General features: G+C 43.6%; 1 protein-coding gene and 1 pseudogene across 1 annotated transcript; one reads left to right on the top strand and one right to left on the bottom strand.

Moving 5' to 3' along the window:
• Positions 1-480: 480 nt before the first annotated feature.
• LOC108573871 (facilitated trehalose transporter Tret1-like) lies at positions 481-24,420 on the top strand. Its single transcript, XM_017936354.1, has 8 exons — positions 481-577; positions 20,223-20,274; positions 21,434-21,687; positions 22,413-22,769; positions 22,838-23,100; positions 23,133-23,372; positions 23,779-23,950; positions 24,140-24,420. The coding sequence occupies exons 3-8, from the start codon at positions 21,600-21,602 to the stop codon at positions 24,418-24,420; spliced, it is 1,401 nt and encodes a 466-aa protein (XP_017791843.1). The 5' UTR covers positions 481-577; positions 20,223-20,274; positions 21,434-21,599.
• On the bottom strand, positions 938-1,431 carry LOC108573838 (annotated as a pseudogene).
• Positions 24,421-26,351: the final 1,931 nt, after the last annotated feature.

A 26,351-nucleotide genomic window follows, 5' to 3' on the forward strand; every position in this document is an offset into this window, starting at 1 on the left:
ACGTAGCACGTTTTCCAAAGATATATTCCCGGTACTCACCGCTGTACGACACATGTGTCTTCCCCAATTGCGAAATTTCGCGGTTGAAAAGAACTGTACGTAATTTTCCTTGCGTTGACGCTCGAGAAACCAGTTGCTGCTTCGACACGACGTCACTGCCGAAGAATTTATCAACATGGTAAGTACCGCGATTGTTCGGCATAATCCAGTAACGGCCGGTGTTACGATCCTCGCCAGGCAAATACTTCCCGTATCACCGAGTTTCGAGATGTCGGGGCCTACGTGGTGGACTTCTCTGGCCTCTCTACGTCACCTCACGTGTCGATATTAATCAAGCAACGGTCAAGCAAGCTGCATAGATTGGTGGGCAGGCAGTACCAGGAAAAGTCGCGGTTTTACGTAATCTGGGGACGCTGGAGCATATTTAGCCGCGAGTTCTGGTGCCGAACAGTCGAATCGAATCCTTCCTCCAGTATTGGGATGCACTTGGGAAAAGTTCTATCTGCTTCTCGCGAGAATTTTAACGATTGATCGAACTATGTCTTGTTAAGTGGTCTTCTTAGAGTGAAACTTTTTGGTGAGTTTGCTATGGTGATTATTTATTTCTTTTGTAAGTTTCCATGTGTTCGAGAAAGTTTAACGATTTTTTTTTTCCGTACGATTGGACGAGTTGGACACTGTTTTTCGAGTGTATAAGGTTTGATTCTGTTCTCTTAAATAAAGCTTTTAGTTAAAAATTGAGATTTTTCTAAATATCGAGATTTTCTAAAACTTGAAATTTAAAAAAAATTTGTAACTTAATTATTCAGTATGATTTCAGAGATAGGTCCGTCAGTAACGAAATACATTATCTGCATTGCCTGAAAACCTTTATTTTAAATGCCACACGTATCTATGTCAACTAATTTTGCAAAATCACACTGATTTCCTTAACGAACTAAATTACTCGAAGGCAATCTTTGAGAAGGATGCAATTGCAAGAATTACTTCTCACGTAACCCTCGTCACATCGACAGCCTCCGGTGGCCCGAGTGCATTGCTATAACAAATTCGTCCACATTACCAATCGAAAAATTTCCCAAGTTAACTACATATCCTACACACTCAAAAAATACTCACAATTCTAGGGCAGAACAGATTGGGTATAGGATCTCGGCAGCTAGGCTCGCAGATCTTTCCACAGAGAGAATAGGTCTCGTTCACCGCACATTTAGGTGCATTCGGGCCCTCAGTCGCCGATTGGGAGACTAATCAATCAAATTTCAAATCGACAATTATCTTCCAAACGTATCTCGCGAACGAACGATGCAAAATGGTGTTATATACTTACAGGCTGCGACTGCCATAACGACGAGGATAGCTACTACAACGTATCTCGACATGATTGTACTGTTTGCTTCGGTAGTATCGGTTCCGTTTCACACTTCTCCGCTTGTCTCTCGTTTCTGATGTCCAACCTGTGCACCGAGTCGATTTTATACCCGCGTTTGCCTTGAAAATTTGCATATATAATCGTGAGTCATCGGAGGTAAGGCGGTCGAAAAACACGACAATTCCAAAAAAAACAATTCCTCGAAAGTGATTCGCTTGATTGGGTTATTTGCACGTTGGTTATAATAAACAAGGCGTAGAAAATTAATACCGACGAAGATAACAATTGTTTGATTTACGCAAGGTTTCAGCAGTCGTTCAAATTTACAGTTACTTCTCTCTGTTTCTCGTTCCGAAGTTCGGGATATATTAAGCTTCTCGAATTTTTCCTCTCCACGAAGGAGGACCAAGGGATCTTCGACGTTTTCGTCGGGAGACAGCTGTGAAGGTTCCGCTGGTGAGACTGTCACCAGCACAATGGAGCACGTGCTGTCAGAAACAAAGCTCCTGGAGAGATCCTTTCTTAAATCCGCGGTGTATTACACACCCGGTACATCCGTAACCCTTTTGTGTAGGACGGTGTAGGGTATAGCGATGCCTTTGGAAAACAGAATTTGTTATAGGTGGGATCAGAGAGGGGTATGGAAGTGGAAGAAGGTCTAACACGTTGGCTCGTGATTCTCTCTGCAAATAGATTCTTAAGTGATTATTCAATCTTGATTGGACGAGAAAAGAAATCAAAGATTGCCCTGAATTATTTTGAGTATGTTTGAAGAACGATACATGTGTTGTCACGTGTAGATGGACTGACGTCTATTTGACGAATCGAAGTTACAATCGGAGGAGACAGTGTACTATCTCCGCACGGTTGGGCGATTAGCAATCTCAGTTTGTCGCGAAGCTTCGACACGCGTGAATCGAGTTTTCAAATTGATGGTAGATCGTTGATTTTTCGTATGGCATTCTTCTTCGGTTTCTTCTCGGGGGAATTGTTAAACACAGTGACTGACTGGTGCGCCCAGGGGAGAAATATTCGCAAAACTCTTAACCCCTTTCGCTCTGCGGCAAATTTTAGTTTTTTGGTCGCATCGTTTCGAAATTTCTTTCAAATTTTAAGTTAAATTAACTTCAAGTTTCGAATTATAGAATTGAATTAACGTGGAAGAGGGCAGAGGATGAAGTTAAGGCGGAAATTGATACGAAAGGCTCCAATAGCACACTGCGGACAAATGTTCATAGCTCGTATAAGCGCCAGTAGCATTTAACCCTTTCGCCGCGGCAAATTTCAGTGCATAACGCGCGTGGTAGATTCAGATGTTCCACAACGGCCGCGAAATTTAGTTTTTTGGTCGCGTCGTATTAAAATTTCAAAATTGAATTAACGTGGCAGAGTGCAGAGGATGAAATTAACATGGGATCTTCTATAGTTACTATTTAATCTCTAGTTTAACGCGTGTAATACTTATACTAATCGTGTCATTGACCAAAGCCAATATACATTGCTAAAAATTCCCCCGTGGAATTGATTGTAAGTTTTATGGAGTGCAATAAAAAAAAAGAAATTAACATGGAATGCTCCAGTGGCACAACGCGAACAAACTTTCAAAGCTTGTACAAACGCCAATAGCAGTGGAAGGGTTAATCGTCTCGATAACAAATTCCTTTCTAAAATACACGTGTCACGGTTACAATCAATCCTCTGAAACAGCGACACCGCATAACTCACACAGTGCGTTAATTCCTTACCTCGTAAAAGTCCCCCACCGCTTACCAACCTCTTCCAACTTTCACGAAACCTGCGTGGCCATCAATTCCCCTCCGTTCGATGACTTATCTCCTCCGCTGAATCTCGGAAAAAGGAATCCTCCGCGTGTTTCGAGCGGCCTCTCGTTCTGTTATCTCATCTAAAATGCTTCCTTCGACTCTCCTCTAGGTAAACGATTTATTATCCCGTCCTCGTGAAATAATAATCGCCGGTCAGGTAGCGTTCTCTTCTCCTCCGACTCTCTCTGGTAATCTTCTTAACGAAGAATCGTCGTCCCTTCTGGCGCAGGGAAGAACGGGGAACCTTGGATCCAATAAGCGGCTATCGGATACGCTTGTCCTATTCTCTCGAGAAATGAAATTCGTGACCACAGTGTGCGTGCGTGTGTTTGTCGTTTCGTGAAAGACAGAGAGGGGTAGTTAGATAAAAGAAGAGAGAGCGTAGGGAGAAAGAATCCTATCGGAGGATGTGTGTCGTTCCGGGTCCTGGATCGAGGACGAACGAGTGGCAGGTGCGTCTGTTTCTAGGATCGAGGCTTGTCGGGCCACCCTTAATACGGTATTTCATCGGTCATAATGCGCTCGAGCCTCCCTTCCCTTTTGTGTCCTCCTCGGACTGCCGTCTAAGGTATCGATAGCTCTGTGTTGGAGCTTCCTGTCTCCCTTTCTCGATGCTTTCCTGTGTAGTAGACGGTCAGCAAGAGGCTTCAGCCTCGAACGACTCGCTGTTCGAGACTCTTAGGATTCCACATCGGTGGAATTATTTGTAGATTTTGTGTGGAGGAAGAATCGAAAGATCCTGGTGTATCGCTAGAAATAGGTTAGCACTGCAGAGGAAAGTTGGCAAAGTCCCCCTAAACCGATTGAAACCACCGTGGCTACTATCCACTCCATCCTGTGTCTACAACTCTGTCGAGGTATCCGATTAATAGAAAAGTTTCCCCGGCAACTTTAACTGGTCCATTGAAAGAAGGTCGATAAAAGAAGAAGAAGAAGAATGAAAAGCGATCGAGCTGCACCCTCGTCCTAGCGAAACTTCTCTCAGCCGGTAACCACCTTTCTCTCTCCTCTCTTCTTCTTCCCGCGTGCAATTTGTTCCGCGCGTGTTCGGACGTCGCCACGGGACAATACCGCGCCGCTATTTCGGGTAAAACACGACTGATTATGCCAGATACGCGAACAAAGCGGCGTGACAGCGATGATGCCGGCGGAATGGCTGGCTCGTTATTAACGCCTGGCCAAGTATTGTCTCTCTGTTCCCTTTGACGCGCCTTTGTCGCCTTTCTATCCAAACCTTTTTTCAAACATGCAAACTTTTTCTCCGTGGAAAATCTCGCGATAATTCCCCATTTTTGCTTTGTCTTTCACGAACATTACCCCGTACGAGAGTTCCTTGGATTTTCGAATTAGAGTGACTTTTGATTCCCCCTTTGTCGCTACAAAAGTCACACAAATGTATTGTTATTCCGAGCAGATGGCCGAGAAGCAGACCATTAGCCCTCGGAGAAAGAACCTTTCCTCTCTTCCACGCAGGGTCATCTTCTCCTTCTCCTTGGTATGCAAATTTCGCAAAGTAGAGGGCACGTTCGATTCCAAAGGCCTCTCTCCTTCGTTGTCCAAGACCCTCTCTCTCGTCGTTCGATCTTTCTTGCCTCCCTAGGTTTCAAGGTAATTCTACTCGGAGCTTTCCTGCTGGGACTTGGAAAACTGGTCTCTCTCCCCTTTGGGCTTCTACGAAATTGGAAAAGCGCGAGGAGCTCGTTCGAGAAACCATCGAAGACCGGCTAATATCCCTCCACCTTGCAAAAACTGCGCGCTGGAGGAAGTAAAAGAGAGTAGAAATAGAAAATTGCGAGAGAGAGGAAGAGGTGTAGAGACTTTGGGAATATTTTTCGAACACAAACACACAGGTTACTGTTAGGGAAGGGTCGTTAACCCTCCATTGTTCCCTTTTTTCTGCTTTGTTTCACACGCGTGCACAGTGTCCTTTGACGAGAGAAAGAGAGGGAAGTTTAATCGAATCTATGAACAATCCTGGCGTAAATTGTTTTCCATTTACTGGTTATTCTCTGGTCTTTGGACTTTCGTCCTGCGTGCGCGTTCCACCAATTTCGTTTCATTTTTCATCCGGCCAGAGATTTCATGCGTGGCTGAACCAGACAAATTGATCGATCGTTCAGTCTCCTCCTTTTTTCTTTTTTTTTTTTCAACGTCACGGTTAGAATGTTAAAAAAAAGAAGGTAAAAATAACGATAGAAGAGGAAGGAGAGAAACGTATTTCTCCCTGTTTCGTTTTTTTTATTCTTTATCGACGACACGACCGTGTTAGAAAACTCGTACGAATTTAATGTACCATAACAGAAATATTGCCGCCGCTTCTGAAACGGGGCTTCGCAAGGCGAAAGTTCCTTCTTCTTCGCGTGTGTACAGCCCTTTCCGCTTTCCAGCCCGTTAAACGTAACCTGAGAGGCCACCCTTGCCTCTCTTTTCATGATTTAAATAACAATTTAATATCGATACCTCCCGAAACCTTCTCGATATCGTTTCTCTCTCTCTCCTTTTTTTTTTATCGTGCAAGAGAGTTATTGCCGAACTTTTTATTTCTCGACGTTAAAATAAAAGTTGCTCCCCTCCTTTTCAACGTTTTTTTCGTTGATCTTCTCTCTCGTTGGAGGAGGAATCGGTGTGTGTTGCGTTCATTCCTTTACGGAGAAGATAATGTTATCGAACGATGATCTGAAGCGAGGAGAGAAAGATAATCTGCGGGTAAGACGGTTGATTCGATGTCAAGGAGAGGTAGGAAAACCGCTGATGAAGCGGGGACTCGAAGAAATCTACATTCTGCCGCACCTGAGTCTTTCTTTCCGCTAAGACGCGCAGAAGAGGGTGGAAACGTCTCCCGGAGGCGAGTCTCGCGCGAAAGTCCGCCTCTAGGTGCACGTAGAGCACCATCTTGCCAAGTGTCCTCGTCTTCTTTCTGATTTATCGCGCGTTGGAGCTTGGGTGGAGGAATCTAGACACGCTTCGCCTTGAAATTTTCACTTTTCCCACGGATTTTTGCTGTCTCACATATTCTCTTTGGTTCTTGCGTCGTTTAAGTGAGTGTTCGATTGAATTTTCGGAGGATTTCTCTTGGAACTCGGGGAACAGAGTTCGGTAAAGCTCGAAAAGGAAAATTTTTGCTGTTTCACATATTTTCTTTGTTTTTTGCGTCGTTTAAGTGAGCGTTCGATCGACTCTTCGGGGGATTTTTCCCGGAACTCGAGGAACAGAGTTCGGAGAAGCTCGAAATTTGCACTTTTTCCACAGATTTTTAATATTCCATATATTTTCTTTGGTTTCTACGTCCTTTAAAGGAGCGTTCGATCGACTCTTCGGGGGGTTTCTCTTGGAACTCGTGGAATAGAGTTCGAAAAAGCTCGAAAAGGAAAATTTTTCCTCGGATTTTTTCTTTGTATTTTACGTCCTTTAAATGTTTCATCGACATTTCGCTGGATTTTTCCCGGAACTCGAGGAGCAGAGTTCGGAGAAGCTCGAAATTTTCACTTTTTCCACAGATTTTCTTTGTTTTTTGCATCCTTTAAACGAGTGTTCGATTGACTTTTCGGTGGATTTTTCCTGGAACTCGAGGAACAGAGTTCGGAGAACCTCGAAAAGGAATATTTTTACTATTCCACATTTTCCTTGGCTTTTTTCGCCCTTTAAACGAGTATTCGATGGACTTTTCGGTGTTCTTCTCGGAACTCGAGGAGTTCGCAGAAGCCCCAAAAAGGAAAATTGTCGTCGTACGGTGCTTTTTTCGAAGATTCCCGGCCAGAATTTCCATGGGTGTAGCGTGTGAACTCTCGCAGCGTGCCCTGGTTGGTGGTTTTTGCGCGTGGTCGAACAGGAAACGACAAGAAGGAGAAGGAAAGTCGGCAGGAAAAAAGAACGAAGGGGGGCCTCTTAATGCCTCGCGGCGAAATTCGCAAAACGCTCGAGAGCAGCTGCTGCTGGCGTTACCAGTCACTTCCTTTTCTCCTTTTCTCTTTCTCTCTCTCCCTTTCTCAATTTTCTCTGTCCTCGGTGTTCACGCAGCCTGTCGTACTCCACCTTTTTTCCAACCCCATTTCCGCGCCTCGAGAGCATCCACACCCCGCGCTTCCGGCGCCTTCGTCGCGCCTTTCGAATTATGTTCTCGTGACACAAAGGGCACAAAAGATGTTGAAAAATAAATACTCTTTGAACCGGATGCGAACCGTTGTTTTTCGCTTCTTCCATGTCGCGATTATTTTTAACGATTGTTTCTTCCGAAGAAGGTATTCTTCCGAGTTGTTTTACTATTTTTTGTTCGTTGTTTGAAGAAGAAAGTTCTCGAAGCGAAGGGTGATAAATTATGGTTTTTTTTATTCAAGGTGTTTCTAGGTTTTATCGTTTGGAAAATGGGTTAATTCTAAGGTTGAGAAAGGGAAAGGGATCCCTGGTAAACCTAAACAGGTGCATCCAGTCGCAGAGGCGGTCGAAGGAGATGGCTGCTGCAGCACTTCGACCCCTTTCCAGGCGTTCCTTTTGCCAGCAGGACTCGCACAATGGAGGTCAGACAGAGGAAAGGGTCCCATTGCCCCGCGATCATGCTCCATGCTCCCTTTTCTTGATTTCTTCGGGAATTCAATGCGAGATTAACCCTTTTGTGGGCGTTGTTGACCCTTCTTACTTGTCGTATCTTCCTTGAAAAGATTCGTTCAAAAATCTGACCGAGGGGTAATTTAAAATTTTCTGTGCTGCTCAATTTCCTTAAATAATCATGAAAATTATAATAAAAAAGTTCGATACTGTGTTTAATTTAGAATTTTCCAAAAATTTTCCTACGATGCACAATTCTCTGGATAAAATTCCGCAATGCTTAACTTAGAATTTCTCGAAAATTTTCCTGGGTGCTCAGTTCCCAGAATAATTACGAAAATTACAGTAAAGAAAATTCGCCAAAAAATTCCACAATGCTCAAATTTAGAATTTCTCAAAAATTTTCCTATGGTGTTCAATTCTCTGAATAACCACAAAATTACAGTAAAGAAAGTTCACTAAAAAGTTCCAGAATGCAAATTTAGAATTTTCCAAAAATTTTCCTGTGGTGCTCAATTCCCCGAGTAGTCACGAAAATTACAGCAAAGAAAATTCACTAAAAAATTGCACGATGCTTAATTTAGAATCTCCGAGAGATTACGGTAAAGAGATTAACATAAATAAACCCCCGAACCTTGAGGTGTAATTTCGAAGTTTCAAAACAGCTGTCCCTGATGCCCGGTATCGTGATTAATTATGAAAGCTGTAGCAGTCAATTTAGACTTATCAGTTTACACATATCTTCCGTTTAAAAAGTCCTTCCGTATATCAGCGAGGCGAGCTACAAGTTTGAAAAATGTACTCGAAGGATAGGTCGATTAGCGTTAGGCAATAACGAAGCACCGGCCAGTTTGCCTATCTTATCGGCTAATGACGCGTTTCGAAGGCGGACCGATACCACGAGACCTGGAACTGGTTGGTCGATACGCAACCATGGGAGAGAGAACAATACTTCAAGCGGTTCCTTGTGTATATCTTATCGCGTCGTAAAACGCCGGTATGCGACAACTATTTCGCATTTGCACCACCAATCGTAAACTTAACACCACGGCTTTTTTTCCCCGCTGCCGTGTGTCTGTTGCAATGTGTACAATACTAAACAAAAGTTTACAACCACTTGTTCCTACTTGTCCCGCTAATGTGTTATTCAAATTCTTTCGCCAGGCTAATTAATTTCTTAATTAGAAAATTTTTAACGAACGTTAATTTCCATTTTTCAGTGATTTATGTACAGCTCTGGGGTTAAATTTCCAATTATTTATTCCTACTTCCACCACTGATATATTATTCAAATTTTTTTTCGCGAGTCTAGCTAATTCCTTAATTACCAAATTTTCAACGAAGATTAATTTTCATATTTTATTAAATTACACAGAGCTCTGGAAAAAAGTAATCTCAGTGGTTAAATTTCCAATCACTTCCAATATATTCAAATTTTTCCACGAGTCTAATAAATTCCTTAATTACCAAATTTTCAACGAAGATTAATTTTCATATTTTATTAAATTACACAGAGCTCTGGAAAAGAGTAATCTCAGTGGTTAAATTTCCAATCACTTCCAATATATTCAAATTTTTCCACGAGTCTAAAAAATTCCGTAATTACCAAATTTTCAACGAAGGTTGATTTCAATTTTTTTGTTAAATTACTCGCAGCTCTGGAAAACAGCGAGCTCAGGAGTGTAGCGGTAAAACACCTCGTCTCAGTTCACCGCGGTCTTCTTAAATTTTCCCCCAAAAAACTGTCTGCTCTCTCCGCAGAGGCGAATAATTGCCGGAAACTTTTGTCCAGCGGTGTGTAACTACATGCAACGTATGCAAATAGAAGTTTGGAATATATCTCTGTTCTCCTTCCCGGCCACTTTGTTCCTTTAATCTTCTGGACCAAGCTAGTTCGTCAGTTCTCCTTTGCAACGATGTTTGCACAATGGAGCACGTGCGCTGCCAAGAACAAAGCTCCCTGAACCCTCCTCTCTCAAGTCCATGGTACACACCAGGTACACACATACATACCTGTTTTTCGCGTCAGGCAGCCGAGAATAACGCAACACACGGTGTATAGTTCTTTCTCGCGAGATAACGCGTCGTTCCACTTGTATTCGCAGACAATGCGTCTGCTTTGGATTCCTCTTTTCCTTTTTTTCTTTTCCGCCCGATGATGCTCGCCCGTATAATCCGCAGGCCAATTAACGCGCATTGTTCGAACGAAATCTGCGTCTCTCTGTGCTCGACGATATAGGGCAAGACGAAACAATTTCCTTTCTACCGAACGGAACTTGCAAATATTTGCCGGTGAACCGAGAGAGGGACTATTGCGGCCTGTTTTCTACAACGGAAACTTCCAGTGTCATTCTTGTCAACTGGTGTTGGGTTTCTTGTGACATTTCGAGACTTCTCGGTGGTTGTTGCGTTACGTTCGAATTCTCGGTGGTTAACCCCTTCGCACTGCGAGCGTCGGTACTTTCAAACCGTACTTCTGCAAAGTGAAGTTTCTCAAAAGTAAAAGCTTCGTTTCGTGAAAAAAGGTTGCGAATGTTTGTATTTTTTTTAATAACAAGTGAAATTCGAATTTCACATTTGGAAGTTCTCAGCGAGATCGGTAGAGTGTGAAAAGGGTTAAAAATTTTTAAGTGGAAAGCAGATCGAAATTCTATGTGACGCTTTATTAACCCTTCGCACTCTGAGCGTTTTTTGGTACGATTGAAGAAGAGATTTAGCACACTTCTGCAAAGTGGAACGTTATAAAAGCGAAATCTTCCCTTTGCAAAAACCAGAAATCACGAATTTCTTTTGTATTTTAGTAATATAAACAAAACTAGAATTTCGCATTTTGCAGTTCTCAGTAAAATCAGTAGAATGGAATATAAGGGTTAAAACTTTTCAAACTCCATCTCACTTTATGATTAGGAACTTGTGAAAAATAAGAGCTTCGTTTTGCGACAAAAAGGTTGAATGATTGAATTTTTTATTTTCCAGTAATATAAATAAAGCTCAGTAAAATCACTATAGTGCATAGAGGGTTAAAATTTCATCTCACTTTATTGACCCTGTACACTCTAAGCGTTCTTCTCCTGATTAAGAACTCCCGCACACTTTTGCAAAGTGGAGCATTATAAAAGCAAAATCTTCCTTCTGCCAACACAGAATATACAATTCAAGCTAGAATTTCCCAGTACAGTCGTTAGATGGTGCAAAAAGGGTTAAAATTCGCAGGAGCGAGAGCAGATCGAAATTCCGTCCAGCCAGAATGTTCGCCTCCAAGAGAGAATTAGCCTGGATCGGTGCTATTTTAATCCTCCCGAGCGGTTGCCTCGAGGAGCTTCTTTCGCTCGGTGCACATTTGCAGAACAGTGAATTTGTCGCGATTTATGGGACACGGTGCTCGTTTGCAAGTAGCAAATTCGCGGTGACACGCTCGTGCACAGTTTCATTTGACAAATGGATCGAATTCGCCAATTACCTCGATAAAGCCTGACACACGGAAATCGAGCGTGAAACGCACGAAAATACCGATCGAGATAATTTACGAACTCTCTCTCTCTCTTCAATAGTGGACGCGCTCGTCGCGGGTCTGATATCGTTCACGCGCCATCGACGTCGTCTTGGGTCCAGGGGCGAGAACGTTTCGTTCGTGGGCGTTCTGCAAAGGCGTAGTCGAGCGTGAAAAGTAAATCAACGCGGCCACGCTCTCTGTACCACGGCCATTGTGTCGTTATTATTGCCATTAGTTGGACGTCGGACCCGCGTGTTATGCTTCGCGGCCTTTTCTCTGTCACGCACGATCTCTACAGGCTGTTTCACGGGCTCTGTAGGCCGACGCGGTTGAAAAATCGCACGCGAAAGTAGTTTTGTTAATGGTTTGGTGAAAATGTTGCGGAATGGGATTGGGAAATATTCTGACATTCAGTTGATGTATGTTAATCCACTAGCAATCGAATGAATTGTGGTTCAGGACGTCTAAGATGGCTGAAAGATTTCTAAAGAAATTGCTAAAAAAATTCTGTATTTGAATTATTAGTCTAAGATTGAGAGATGAGACAAATTTTTTTTTTAGAATAATATGCGAGGGTGAAATACTCGATTGGCAATTGTACGATGCTCGACTCGTGAACGAGACTGGGTTCAGCTCGAACTCGGTTAGCATCGTTGCGCTCCCGATGTGTTAATCCCGGAAGGGCGAAATTCTAGTAGCTGGTGTGGTGATGGTGAATAAGAGGTTTCTCCCCGTAGGAATATTTTTGAACTCTGCTTATTTGTGGTGGTGCGTGGGTATATATTCGCGAGATAACGCGTCGTTCCACTTGTATTCGCAGACAATGCGTCTGCTTTGGATTCCTCTTTTCCTTTTTTTCTTTTCCGCCCGATGATGCTCGCCCGTATAATCCGCAGGCCAATTAACGCGCATTGTTCGAACGAAATCTGCGTCTCTCTGTGCTCGACGATATAGGGCAAGACGAAACAATTTCCTTTCTACCGAACGGAACTTGCAAATATTTGCCGGTGAACCGAGAGAGGGACTATTGCGGCCTGTTTTCTACAACGGAAACTTCCAGTGTCATTCTTGTCAACTGGTGTTGGGTTTCTTGTGACATTTCGAGACTTCTCGGTGGTTGTTGCGTTACGTTCGAATTCTCGGTGGTTAACCCCTTCGCACTGCGAGCGTCGGTACTTTCAAACCGTACTTCTGCAAAGTGAAGTTTCTCAAAAGTAAAAGCTTCGTTTCGTGAAAAAAGGTTGCGAATGTTTGTATTTTTTTTAATAACAAGTGAAATTCGAATTTCACATTTGGAAGTTCTCAGCGAGATCGGTAGAGTGTGAAAAGGGTTAAAAATTTTTAAGTGGAAAGCAGATCGAAATTCTATGTGACGCTTTATTAACCCTTCGCACTCTGAGCGTTTTTTGGTACGATTGAAGAAGAGATTTAGCACACTTCTGCAAAGTGGAACGTTATAAAAGCGAAATCTTCCCTTTGCAAAAACCAGAAATCACGAATTTCTTTTGTATTTTAGTAATATAAACAAAACTAGAATTTCGCATTTTGCAGTTCTCAGTAAAATCAGTAGAATGGAATATAAGGGTTAAAACTTTTCAAACTCCATCTCACTTTATGATTAGGAACTTGTGAAAAATAAGAGCTTCGTTTTGCGACAAAAAGGTTGAATGATTGAATTTTTTATTTTCCAGTAATATAAATAAAGCTCAGTAAAATCACTATATTGCATAGAGGGTTAAAATTTCATCTCACTTTATTGACCCTGTACACTCTAAGCGTTCTTCTCCTGATTAAGAACTCCCGCACACTTTTGCAAAGTGGAGCATTATAAAAGCAAAATCTTCCTTCTGCCAACACAGAATATACAATTCAAGCTAGAATTTCCCAGTACAGTCGTTAGATGGTGCAAAAAGGGTTAAAATTCGCAGGAGCGAGAGCAGATCGAAATTCCGTCCAGCCAGAATGTTCGCCTCCAAGAGAGAATTAGCCTGGATCGGTGCTATTTTAATCCTCCCGAGCGGTTGCCTCGAGGAGCTTCTTTCGCTCGGTGCACATTTGCAGAACAGTGAATTTGTCGCGATTTATGGGACACGGTGCTCGTTTGCAAGTAGCAAATTCGCGGTGACACGCTCGTGCACAGTTTCATTTGACAAATGGATCGAATTCGCCAATTACCTCGATAAAGCCTGACACACGGAAATCGAGCGTGAAACGCACGAAAATACCGATCGAGATAATTTACGAACTCTCTCTCTCTCTTCAATAGTGGACGCGCTCGTCGCGGGTCTGATATCGTTCACGCGCCATCGACGTCGTCTTGGGTCCAGGGGCGAGAACGTTTCGTTCGTGGGCGTTCTGCAAAGGCGTAGTCGAGCGTGAAAAGTAAATCAACGCGGCCACGCTCTCTGTACCACGGCCATTGTGTCGTTATTATTGCCATTAGTTGGACGTCGGACCCGCGTGTTATGCTTCGCGGCCTTTTCTCTGTCACGCACGATCTCTACAGGCTGTTTCACGGGCTCTGTAGGCCGACGCGGTTGAAAAATCGCACGCGAAAGTAGTTTTGTTAATGGTTTGGTGAAAATGTTGCGGAATGGGATTGGGAAATATTCTGACATTCAGTTGATGTATGTTAATCCACTAGCAATCGAATGAATTGTGGTTCAGGACGTCTAAGATGGCTGAAAGATTTCTAAAGAAATTGCTAAAAAAATTCTGTGTTTGAATTATTAGTCTAAGATTGAGAGATGAGACAAATTTTTTTTTTAGAATAATATGCGAGGGTGAAATACTCGATTGGCAATTGTACGATGCTCGACTCGTGAACGAGACTGGGTTCAGCTCGAACTCGGTTAGCATCGTTGCGCTCCCGATGTGTTAATCTCGGAAGGGCGAAATTCTAGTGGTTGGTGTGGTGATGGTGAATAAGAGGTTTCTCCCCGTAAGAATATTTTTGAACTCTGCTTATTTGTGGTGGTGCGTGGGTATATATGTTAGGTCGGTGATTGGTTCCCGTAGGAATATTTTTGAACTCTGCTTATTTGTGGTGGTGCGTGGGTATATATGTTAGGTCGGTGTATGTTGTGATTGGTTGGACGTTGAAGGTGGTGGAAAAGAAGGTCTCGAAAAATGCGGAGGTGTGATTGGATATTAGGAAACTAGTGGAAGGAGAACGTGAAGGTGGTGTGCAAAAGTTGAAATAATTTGGGGAAAACCCGGAAGGGGGAAAGGGATAGGAAATATGACCAGGATGCGACTTGAACTGTTTTATGATAGGGAGGGAATTTGTTAGGGGTTAGGAAGACGGTTGGAAAGGACTGTTTATTAATTTAGACCGGACAGCAATTATTCCTATAAAATTTGTATACTAACTAATTTTGTTAATTAGTATATTCAGAAATCTAGCAGGTGCACTGAAATCATTTGTACGAAGACTTTTTGGGACAACAGTCCATAGAATTTTTAGAAAATGGGTTAAACCAACTGTCGTGGATCACGCTAAATTTAATTGGCATTGAAAGTGACACAGGGTCGAAGGTTCACTTCTCCTTTTCGGTTACTTCGTAAATCCAGTGACGATTTCTCCGCATCCCTAAAAGGTACATTAATCTGTCAGAGGAAAAAAGCAATGTTCGAAACTGAGTTTCGTAACAACACAGGAAAGAATTCCTCTCCAGTCCAGTGACTTTTATCGGGAACACCATTCCCGTCCGCCTTAACACCCCGTGGGGAAAGCCACGTGATTTATACGAGCTTGATCGGCCGTCCTAAGTCTCTCTCGTTAGAATCGATTGCGCGAGGGTGGACTGTTAGCCCGAGTCCCGGTCACGTCCCCCTGGAATTAGGTCGTCTCGACGTTTCGATCAGATTTCTAGAAACAATTCCACCGTCTCGTCCAACTTACCCCTACAAATTCGTCATTTCCACTCGAAAAACCCTCTCGAACTTCTTTTCCCGGCTGTAGCGAGTGGTGGGCGATGATGAACGATCTGACCACACAGGGTGATTCTTCGTAAAAAAATCAGTCGAAAGTGTGGAGCACAATTTTTCAATGGAACCTTCAGTTTTCGAGATAATAGACTTGGAAACTTCGTGGGGGTGCACCCTGGTTGCAGCTGACGCTCCAAGCGCAAACCCACGAATTTTCAAAGTCGATTTTCCATGCGAAAGAAAGGTGGGATTGAAAAATTCTATTTCACACTTTCGTTTCATTTTTTCACGAGGAATCGAATCCCGTGTTCAGTTGGTATACCAGTGATCCTCAGTCACTCCACGGGAAGAGAGAGAAAGTTCAAGATCACGACCTCTCCAGTCACGTATCGGTGAAGGAAGAAGGAAGGTATCGAAGGGTACGATCCCGTGATCCGTGTAAAAATCACAGAGCGTTCATTAAGCGTTCCATCGCGCGGAGATTGGCTCGTTAGAGGCGCGTTCAGCCCCGGAATCCGCGGTGGGAATAATAATACACAAAGGGGGAGGCACAGAGGCGACGTGTATCGTCTTCGTAACGACGTCTCGTGGACGCACGAGCTCGAATCAACAATTTATTATCCGTGGAGCGCAGGGATCAATACCAGTGCTCTCCGTTCTCTGTACAGGCGCATTCCCACGTTGAAATTGAAATCTATTCCTTCTCTCTCTCTGTATACGTCTGTGTGTGCCCTCTCCTTTTTTTCTTCTGCTCGTCTCTCTCTCGTTCTGTCTGTCTCTCTTCTCTCGTGTACATATGGCAGGCTTCGTGTGTGTTTTCCCCTGTCCGCGTTGTAAGTCTTGATTGCCAGTCGGCTGTAAAGAACGTTCGATGCATACGCCGGCATGCAGCGATTGCAGGAGACAGCGGCAACGACCGGCTTCAAGGTAGCTAAGCCAGTCAGTCGACGGCTTATGTAAGCTGTTTGGAGGTCTGGCCGCGAGCTGTGCGTTCGCTTAGCACGAGCGAGCATCTGCGGATCGTTGCAAAGGCGTTTCTTCGTGGGATTGTGCTGTGTGGATACCGCAAAGAAAAATCCCTATGTAGATTTCACGAGGCTGTATATAGCGAACTACGTGAAATATTTTCTTCGGAGTTTCAGCTGGTCGAGGATCGAAAACTTCGCAACACTTTTATTCGGTTGCATAAATAGCTTGGATTTAGTGTTCGGATATGTTCCAAATTCTTGGACAAGAAGTTTCTCTATCCATGTTCGTCAGATTTCTTAGAAGTTCGTCAAACTTCGTAAGAGTTCGTCGAATTTTATAGAAATTCGTGAAAGTTCGTAGATGCTCTTAGATGTCCACAGATGTTCGTAGTCCATGGAAGATCGTCAGATTTGTTAGAAGTACATAGATGCTCTTAGATGTTCATAGAAGTTCGGACAGGTTCATCGAAGCATCGTAGATGCGCGTAGATGTTTGTCCAAGTTTTTCCAAGTTGAGCAAAGTTCATAGACGCTGGTAGAAATTCGTAGATGTTCGCAGACGTTCACGGAGCTCCCACGAAGCTTCGATGCACGTCGAGTGTCCCTCAAACAGATGAAGCAATCATCAGAAATCGTGTCACCTCAGATCTGAATGAGCCACGTTGAATGAGCAGCAATGTAGATTCGATCAGATCTCTTTAATAGCCGGGCACGTTGAATTGCCTGGAAGTTTACAAGCTGTACTTAAGGTCCTGGTGATCGATAGTAGGCATTAGCGAAGTTGTAGCGGAAAACACAATATGTATCCGAGGTTGTTGTAACGTTAGGAAACAAGTCGGATAAAAGTGCGTGCTCCCGATATCGATCGACGCGCACCGGCCAAACCGGAATGTCTCGTTCGCGCTGTGGCAACTTCCGTGACGAACTGAATTCGAAAGCTGAGGTGGCTGGAATGCAGCCTCCTACTCATGCAGGGAAACTGTGTCTGCGAATTTCATACACCCGGGGGAAGTGAAACTTGGTGGCAATCCGTAAAGCGATCCAAAAATATCTACCAAATCGAAACCTTTATGAAACAGATTCCTCTATTCCAGAGCGATTAATTCGTTCAGATTTATTTGTCGCTAAACGACGTACTGTACTTGCTCCTGACAATTTATCAGAGTACGAGATTGAAAAACGATAAGCACCATTATAGGCTCCTTGCAAGCTGCTGCTTCGAGAGAGGGAGTCTAGGCTATCTCTCAGTCCTCGTACAAGCTTACAACGCGTAATTAGATGCAATTATCGCGTTCCATGTATCGATCATTTACGAGGCCCTTCGCGAGATACGTTTGCCCACTTATTGCACGGCGTAGTAGATTGGATACTCGTCGAATGGATAATTTGCCAGCGACGATCGAGCCTTTCTATCGGTTGGTTGTACATTCGCGCGAATTGCAGGCGTTTGTGCGCTGCTGCTTGGCAAGAGCCAGTCGGCGAAGAGGAGTGGCGATGGGACACGCGAGAACGCACGTGTCCACCGGGTTCTTTAACCGTGTCGCGTGTTCCTCGCCCCTGTTTCATTCCGGACCAGATCCGAGAGACGACCACGACAATCTTCATTTTGCCCCTTCGCTATCTCGGTTACCAGTTGGAACTGTAAAAACTGATCAGTTTATGAATCGTATCTGTTCTCTTCTATCTAAACACTGCACTCTTCGAAATAAATTACGAAAAAGTGTGGTAATATGTATTTTTACTATTTTTTTTTTTATCACCCTCTGTCGACGTGAATTGACGCCTTTTAAGTTTTAAGCGTTGGTGACGAGAGACGTGTGAATTGACGACTGAGTAAATAAGAAAAAAAGGAGCGTTAATTTGTTGAAGATTTTTTTTATTTATTTCAAATTTTCTTATTCATTTTGCTCTTCAATTTATTAAAGATAGTGTTAATAAATCAGTACCGAATCACATACAGCTACATTTACTACTCCACCAAAAAAGGGAGATACAGCAAATTCTCTACAAGTGTCAGTCAGTTTGGATTCTACAAGTGTCAGTATAGATGGTCCTACGCTTGTTATCCTCGCTCTCGCTGTCAGTCAAGCGTGTAACGCTACACCACTCGGTTTCTTTTACGAGATTTCACGGCTCGACAATTTATAATAGAAAAATATAATTTTTTAAATTTTCCTTTTTTCATCTGAAATTTTTTTTAACATGTCGGTGAGATTTCTCTGATGAAAATGATATCAAACACGATATAATTTGAACAACATTTACTTATTAACACGTTCACTGTATGGCGTGTTCAAATTATGTCGTGTTTGATGTCATTTTCATGAGAAAAATCTCATCAAAACGTTAAGAAAAATTTCGGGATAAAAAACGTAAAATTAAAAAAGTTTGTATTTAAATCGCTTGGTTGCCTCGACTCACGTTTCATCCTTATCTTTTATTCGCTGTCCTTGTCTACGTTCGGCAAACTACAAAGGCGGGCACGAGGCACGAAAACGGTAGTCCCTGACTCTACAAGTGTCCGGTTTAGGTTCCTTGCGAACTGACACTTGTGGAGAATTTACTGTAATCACATCGCGAGGAGCGCCGTAGAATCTCGAACGCGGTGGAAATTCGCTGAAAATTTGCGTTTCAGTGGAGCTCGTTAGGGGAAGTGGGGGAATAATTGAGCGACAGGTTCGATCGAGGGCCCCCGACCGGTGTCTTCGTTTATCCTCTCGAATCGCCCGGCACAGTCGTTAGCCTCTTCGCCGCGTCTTCTCCGCGAGAACGTTCGGTCGAATGTCGTCGAACTTTCCGGTCGCACCCGGAGGACTGCGCGGCCCCGCCGCGGACATTTAAATGCAAATACACTTTTTACTTATATTTATATGCAAATAAGGGTGTTCCCGCGCGGCAGCGGATGCCTGAGAGATCGGGACGGCCTGTCTCGTCGGGAGTTGAGAAAAAGGCGACGCGATACGTCCCAATTACCTCGTCGCGTGCGCCTCGTCGCTCGCGATTAACCCTTTTGTTATCGTTGTATTAAGTTATCAAAGGAGGGGTTGCGCTGTGAAAATATTTCGCGAGGTAGCTTTGTAATTTTGAGAGTGGAGATTTATTTAGGGAACATTTTTACGTACGCTTGGGTGAGACTTTTTTTTTGACAATTTTACCGTGGAATTATTTGAGGCAGTTTTCACCGTTGAAATTATTATCAGCAAAATTGAAGTTGATAGAAAAATTGGTGGGGGTTTATAGACGTTCATGAAGGTTCATTAAGATTCGTTGAAATTCATTGAAGTTCATTGAAGTTTGTAGATGTTCGTGGGCGTTTGTAGATGTTGAATAATTTCACATCTTTCGCTTGGAGATTTTTGGAAATTTGTTTTAGAGAGGATGTGGTTGAAATTCGACGAGGGAAGGAATAACGAAATGTTGCGTTTAGCGAAGTTTGCGGATGTTGAATAATTTCGCGTTTTTCAAGCTCCGTTCGAAGATTTCCTGAAATTTATTCGAGATACGCTTTTATTGGCTGTCGGTCTGTTGTTGCACACTATTTTTCATTGCAGCCACAAATCCTTTAGCTCAATTTTTTCATAAATCATAAATCTACTTTTATTATTCCGGGAAAAAAATTAATTACATTTCAGTTTTCTAACTGTTAAAAAATATTAATACATTTCCTCTTCGTTATTCCTTTACCATAACAATTTATCGTGTACGAGTCGCTTAGAAATGAATTAAATACGTCTGTAAGGACTTTTGGTTTAAATAATATTTGTCAGGGTTATTTAAAATAATGTTGAAAACTATATTACTTCGTCTGTCGTCGACTCGTCCTTATCAACTACACGCTTACTAATTCGTTCCAATACAGTCGGGCCTTGACGCCCCTCTCTTGCCTCCGGGAAACCCTGGCACAAGTTGGGGGTGTCTACCCAGCAAAGGCACCGTCGCGCGAGCACGTGGCTGGGTCCTTACCCGACCAAGGCGTTGGGACCTCTCTCGGTCTGCGGGTCATAAACCAGCGCGAGTCCCAACGCTCCCCAACCTAGATAAGTGGACAAGAGCGGCTAAATAATTTTCAGTTTCCCGTTTGTTTGTCTGAACAGTTTATCCGCAACGCAAAACTTCCCCTCAAGCAGGGCAGTGGAAGCCCCAAGAGTAAGTAGGGATGACCTGACGCCTATTTTGCTTTCCTCTGGCCAAGTAACGACGTCAGAGACTTGAGGTTTGCTTCGTCAGTCGATAATCCGAAGACCGAAAGAATAACGAGATGTTCCATTTGCATCTTACTCCACGTTGTCGTCGCCTCGATGCTAGAAAACTCTCGTCGCGAAGACAGTATATCCTCTCTTTTCGACGATCACCAGTCGAGAGAGTACGTATCGTTATCGATTATCTAGAATTCCCTTCGCGGACGTTTCTCGTCGGAAGCAGCTTCGAGGCGTATCGACAGAGGCTGGGACAAGCCTGACTTGCATCACGTTCTTTATCTTTTCTCCGATTTCCTTCCTCCATCGAGTGCTTAGTTACAGGAAGTGCTTCGTTCGCGGTTCGTTCACCCTGCAATCAGCGAACCTCTCCGTCACAGACACCACGTCCATTCCTTCGTCCTTGACAGAAAACTATCGAACGTCTGCTATCGCGCGAAAGAAATCGTCAACGTAAACATAAAGCAACGAAAAGAACTGGACGGTTAATTATACCCGGTAAAATGCAGCAAGAATGCGAAAAAAGGAGGATCGGCAAGTCCGCCGCGAAACACAAGAAGCCAGGCTGGAATTCTGAAGATCGTGCCAACTCTTCGTCTCCGGCAGTGTGTTCTCTCTGTGTCGAGGATATTTAAAATGTAGATGCACTCATTTAAATACCCCGTCCGCGATTTAATCGTTCCCGTTTCTTCGGCCCTTGATACCTCCTCCTCTCTCTCTCTCTGCCCGCCATTATCCCGACAAGGGTTCTTCTTTCTCCACGATCCGTAATCCGAAAGTTGTCAGCCGCACATCGCGCTTGGCCCTAATGGAATTTGAATGTCGTTAGCCGAAGTAACCGGCCGTGAGGAAGGGACCTTATCTCTATTACCGTCGTCGACGACGTCGACGGGGGGAATAGGGCTTTTGGCTTGTGGGCACAGAGAAAGAGAGAGTACGCGCAGGTATCGAGGACCTTCTCGTTCTATTCCACAGGAAAACTCACTCGACCAGGAAAAACACGTCTGCGGTTCGACGATCGTTTTCTCTACTTTCGGCTAGTTGAAACGTTTGATCGTCTACCCGGAGCATTTCCGTTTCATTTTCCCCCGCTGATCTCTTCTGTTCAGGACCCCGGTGATCTGTTGTAGTAGAGAAGAGAGAGGATGTCACGATAGGAGAGAATAGATGAGAAACGACAACAGTGTATCCGTGGCGACGAGGAACGTTTCTATTTGGAAGGAAGTGAACGTAGGTGCGGAACGAGAGTAGATTTTCGCGAGTTGGTGAAGAAGAATGGCGGAAGCAGGAGGAACGTCCGGTGACAAGGAGTTCAAGAAGCTGTTCCGTAGGAGATTTCCGCAATACGTCGCCGCTTCTGCAGGTTTCTCTACCATGCTTCTTGTGATTTCTTTTGTCGTGGTTAGAGGCTCTAGGCTGCGTCATTTAGTGGATGTAGATAGGCTAACCTATTCGTAGACCGTTTTGAAACATCGCTGTTTTAACACATTGTCGACTGGATAAATTCGATCAACTTAATTTCATTAAATTTCTGTGATAAAGAATTTCTTCGAGAGCTAAAATTGTGAGATATTAAAATTAAAAGCAGTCGACACTTAAATTGTTTCGACTGCAAATATACACTTGATAAATTTTTTAAAATTCATATGTCCATCTTGAAAGAGTCCAGAAAATCAGCAGATCGATCACAAAAATTTGAGAGAATTCTAGAGAATTCTGTGATTCTATTTTGAGATATTAAAATTAAGCAGTCCTCGCCTAGATTTCTCTGACGAAACTCGTATTCTCATTTTCGAAGAGCTAAAATTGTGAGATATTAAAGTTAAAAATAGTCGATATCTAAATTTTTCTAACCGACAATATGCACTCGATAAATTTTTGAAAAATATGAATTGATAATAAGTTTAACAGAATTCTAAAGGGTCTCCTCAATTTTGTCAGATATTAAAATTAAAAGTATTCCATACCGAAATCTTTCTCACCGACACTGCACACTTGACAAATTATTTCCAACTTTCATCTTCATCTTAAAAGAGCTAAGCAAACCACTATATCGATCCGAAATTGGAACGAAAATCGATTTCGTAGCATGCATGGGCGGCTTCTCACTGGGCTGCGGCCTCGGCTGGAGCGCGCCGTCAGTCGAGATCCTGAAGGACAAGTACAGCTACAACGAGTTCTCCACGAACGTAATCGCGGCGGTGTTCCCTCTCGGTGCTGCGCTAGGCATGCCGGTGATCCCCTTCCTGATCGATAAAATCGGTCGAAAATGGACCATGATGGCTCTGGTACCTGCGTTCCTCCTCGGTTGGATCTTCATCGCGGCAGGTGTGTCGGAGTTGACCCTTCTTATCATCGGAAGACTGATAACCGGTGCTTGCGGCGGAATGTTCTGCGTCGTCGCGCCTATGTACTCTGCTGAGATCTCGGAGAAACAGATCAGAGGTATACACACGAAGCTCGTTATCCGAACTGCTCAGAGTATTCTAGAGTTTCTCTGTCGCGTTAATTAGGTACTCTAGGTGTCTTCTTTCAATTGCTACTGGTCGTTGGCATTTTATACGCTTACTGCTGCGGGTACAGCAGAAACGTGATAGTGACGTCAGCTCTGTGCGGTGCAGCGCCCATAATTTTCGCCTGCATCATGATATTCATGCCGGAGAGTCCGTTGTACTACTTGTCCAAGGACAACGAGGAAGCTGCGAGGAAGTCGATGAGATTCTTTCGTGGACCGGATCACAGCGTCGACGCCGAGATTAGCGCGTTCAAAGTCAGTGTAACTTGTGGCACACTTAGGAGCAAGTTGAGAAGAGCAGACGTCATACGGTGACGATATCCATATTCAAGAAGAAGCCGGTGATGAGGACAATGGGAGTGGCGTTCGGGTTGATGTTCGCTCAACAGTTCAGCGGGATCAACGCGATTATCTTCTATTGCGAGACGATCTTCAGGCAGACCGGCGTGGACATGGACCCGTTGCTTCAGATGGTGATCGTCGCGATAGTCCAGGTGGTCGCGTGCGTCGCCTCCGCTGCGTTGATCGATCAGGTTGTCCTTGGAGTATTATAGATCGCTGTGTATCGAATGAACGCTGAGCTTCCTTCGTTCAGTCGTTTATTTCTCTCTGTTGTGTGCTATCTGTTCAATTTCATTTTTCTGAAGAACTCTATTTTTTTTTTTTAATAAGAGTTGCAGAGCGAGTTGAATCAGTCATTGCTGTTGTAACTCGATGACTATCAATCCTCGACTATTGTAACTATATATTCTCTATTTAATTCAATTTTTCTCTATTCTCAGATTTGATAAATTTTTCTGAAAAATTCTTACACAGCAAGTTTAATCCTAGTTAAATCCTAAAAAAAATGTCGAAGCGTTCATTCAGCCAACCTCTACCAAAACCGAACACTACTCGACACCAAGTCCGTCAATTAGAGGCTGTAAATTTTTTCAACAGCTCGGTAGGAAGCTCCTCATGTTAATATCCTGCGGCGTGATGTGCTGCTGCCTCGTCGCCCTGGGATTCTTCTTTATCCTGAAGAGCAACAATGCCCAAGCAGCAGATGATCTATTTTGGTTGCCTCTCTTCTCCGCCTGCCTCTATATGCTCGCCTTCTGCCTCGGAGCCGGTTAGTAACAGCAGCGGCGTGACTCTTCGAACCACCGATCATCATCTCGCTTTCATCCACGAGAATCTCTCGATTTTCCCATTCAAATCGCGCGCACGTCAATTCCACCTGAAAGATCCATCGTCCATCGTGCCTCTCGAACGCAACGCCGTGTACACATCGTTACGTTTACTTTTTCCGAGGAAACAGGTCCGATTCCCTGGGCATACATGGGCGAGATCTTCCCGACGAAGCTGAAGGGAATAGCGTCGTCCAGCGCGGCTTTCTTCAACTGGACGCTGGCGTTCATAGTGACGGTCTCGTTCTCGAGCGTTGTCAACGCGATCGGGATCGCCGCTGCGTTCTTCTTCTTCGCGGTAATTTGCGGCCTCAGCGTCGCCTTCGTGGTGTTCTTCATGGTCGAGACCAAGGGCAAGACCTTCGCGGAGATCCTGAGGGAGTTCGGCACCTACGACATCGACGAGCAATAGCGATACCGTGATAATAGAAATTAGAAGATTCGTCGCTGTTTTTCATAGTGACGATAAGGAAGGACTCTGTCAGTTTTTTTTTTAAGGATCTGCGAAACTCTGCTTCTGAGAGCGTAGAAGAAGCTTTGCAATACAATTTGCCTGTAGAACGAATATAATTTAATTAGGTATTTTTAAAATGGTTTGCTGTTTTGTCGAGAAACTGAGATTAACCCTTCGACGGTTTATCCTTGTGAGACTTGAGCGTGAAATATTTAACTGTTTAGCTCAAGAGAGACTCTTTGGAAGAGAGTTAACCCCTTGGTCTGTCATTTACTTTCCTGACTGTGCATCTAAGCGTCAGCTATTCGCTGTTTCAGTACTGCACTAAGTAGGAAAAGCTGATGTTTATGGGTTAATTAAATTTGCGATCCTCAGTTTTACAAGTTAAGTCGAAAATTGGAATTGAAATTAAGTTTTGTTACCGTTGTTACTGTTTTTTTATCAGATCTTGACCAAAATCTGTGGCGCGAGTTTGACTCGGTATTACACAGCAAGGGGTTAAAAAGGACGAGATATTGTCACAACTATGACGCAGGGTTCCGTATCTCTTCCTTTAAAAATAATCAACAATAGTCGCAATTTTATTACACCGTCAAAGGGTTAAAATACAGAAAACTCGCTCAAAAGTCAAAATCCATGAAAATTCACTGTGAAAATTCCTCTTACCAAATAAGAGGCCGCGTGAGCGTGAATTTTCGCTCCCCGGTTCGAAAATCGAAATTACGAGCGGGAATGCAAGTGTCGTGCGGCCACTTTCCACAGAAGCGCGAATTCCTCGCTGGCTCTGCAGGCTAAACTTGAACTCTCTCCCGTGGATTATGCGGCTCTCGCCTTATGCACGTATGCACCGACACGCGCAATGCGTGTGCACGCGTGCTGCCCCTGGAAGCAGCAACGGCAGCGTGCCACTCGAAGTCAACAATGATGCGGCTGTAGCTGCCGGGGCTCCGCCCATCTAAAATGAAAAATCGTCGAGATTAGCGTGTGACGAGAGTTATTTATACGGAACGGGGAGAGCGAAAAAGCCTGAACGCGTTCTTTCATGGACGTTGACCCGCGAGGTTAATCGGGGAACGTCGACCGATCGCCGATCAATGAGGCTGATTGATGGATGGGCCGTGTTCTATCGTCGCGTGGAAAATGCAACACCTTCGTTCTTCATGGAAATTGTAGAAAGTGTGCGGGATCCGTTGATCGATATCGATAGAACGGATCTCTGTGTTTTCGGATAGAACAGCTCCGCTTCTGTGTTAACGCCGTGCCAACTGAGCAAATTGACGTTCAACGGGTGTATGAGATTGGGTAAAAGTAGTTTTAGAGAAGTTGATGAGAAGGTGTGGAAATCAATTCGCTCTTTTTTTTTTGGAAAACCTTCAAAATTGACATACTTTTCGGAGAGAATTAGTCAGTTTCTCAATTAACCAGTCAGCTGTTGCGACCCCCTTGGAAAGTGTGCACCTAAAATGTGCCCTCAAAAGTAAGCGACGACGAGTATACTAGTCATAACTACTTCGTTTTTCTTTTTCTGTACTACTGCTCTGTGTGAATTTCAACGCCAGTGCATACTAAAGGGTTCTTAAACCCGTTGATTAACAGTCAAAAAAATTATAACACAAAGTATTGCCATTTCTTCACGACGAGTATAACTGGTTAATGGAGAACAGTAATTTAAAATAATGGAGGTCACTTGATTTTTTGTGAATCAGTATTTAAGTTTGCGAAAGAAGGTATTGAATTAATTTCTACACCTAATAAAATTTGTTGCAAATATACTCAATGTGTTACCTGTGCACAAGTAGAATACTGATTTTTTATTCAACCCTTTGCCTTACTATTTTTTTATAGCTACACACGTGTCTCGGCTGTAATACTTGTGGAAATAAAAGGAA

This window comes from Habropoda laboriosa, unplaced genomic scaffold (genome assembly GCF_001263275.1).
Source record: "Habropoda laboriosa isolate 0110345459 unplaced genomic scaffold, ASM126327v1 scaffold111, whole genome shotgun sequence".
NCBI lineage: Eukaryota > Metazoa > Arthropoda > Insecta > Hymenoptera > Apidae > Habropoda > Habropoda laboriosa.

Bases quoted from the DNA above. Each gene is read 5' to 3' on its own strand.
- LOC108573871 (XM_017936354.1), top strand. From the start codon at position 21,600: ATGGCGGAAGCAGGAGGAACGTCCGGTGACAAGGAGTTCAAGAAGCTG. The intron at 21,688-22,412 runs GTTTCTCTACCA...TCGATTTCGTAG, and splicing joins ATACGTCGCCGCTTCTGCAG to CATGCATGGGCGGCTTCTCA. The intron at 23,951-24,139 runs GTTAGTAACAGC...CCGAGGAAACAG, and splicing joins CGCCTTCTGCCTCGGAGCCG to GTCCGATTCCCTGGGCATAC.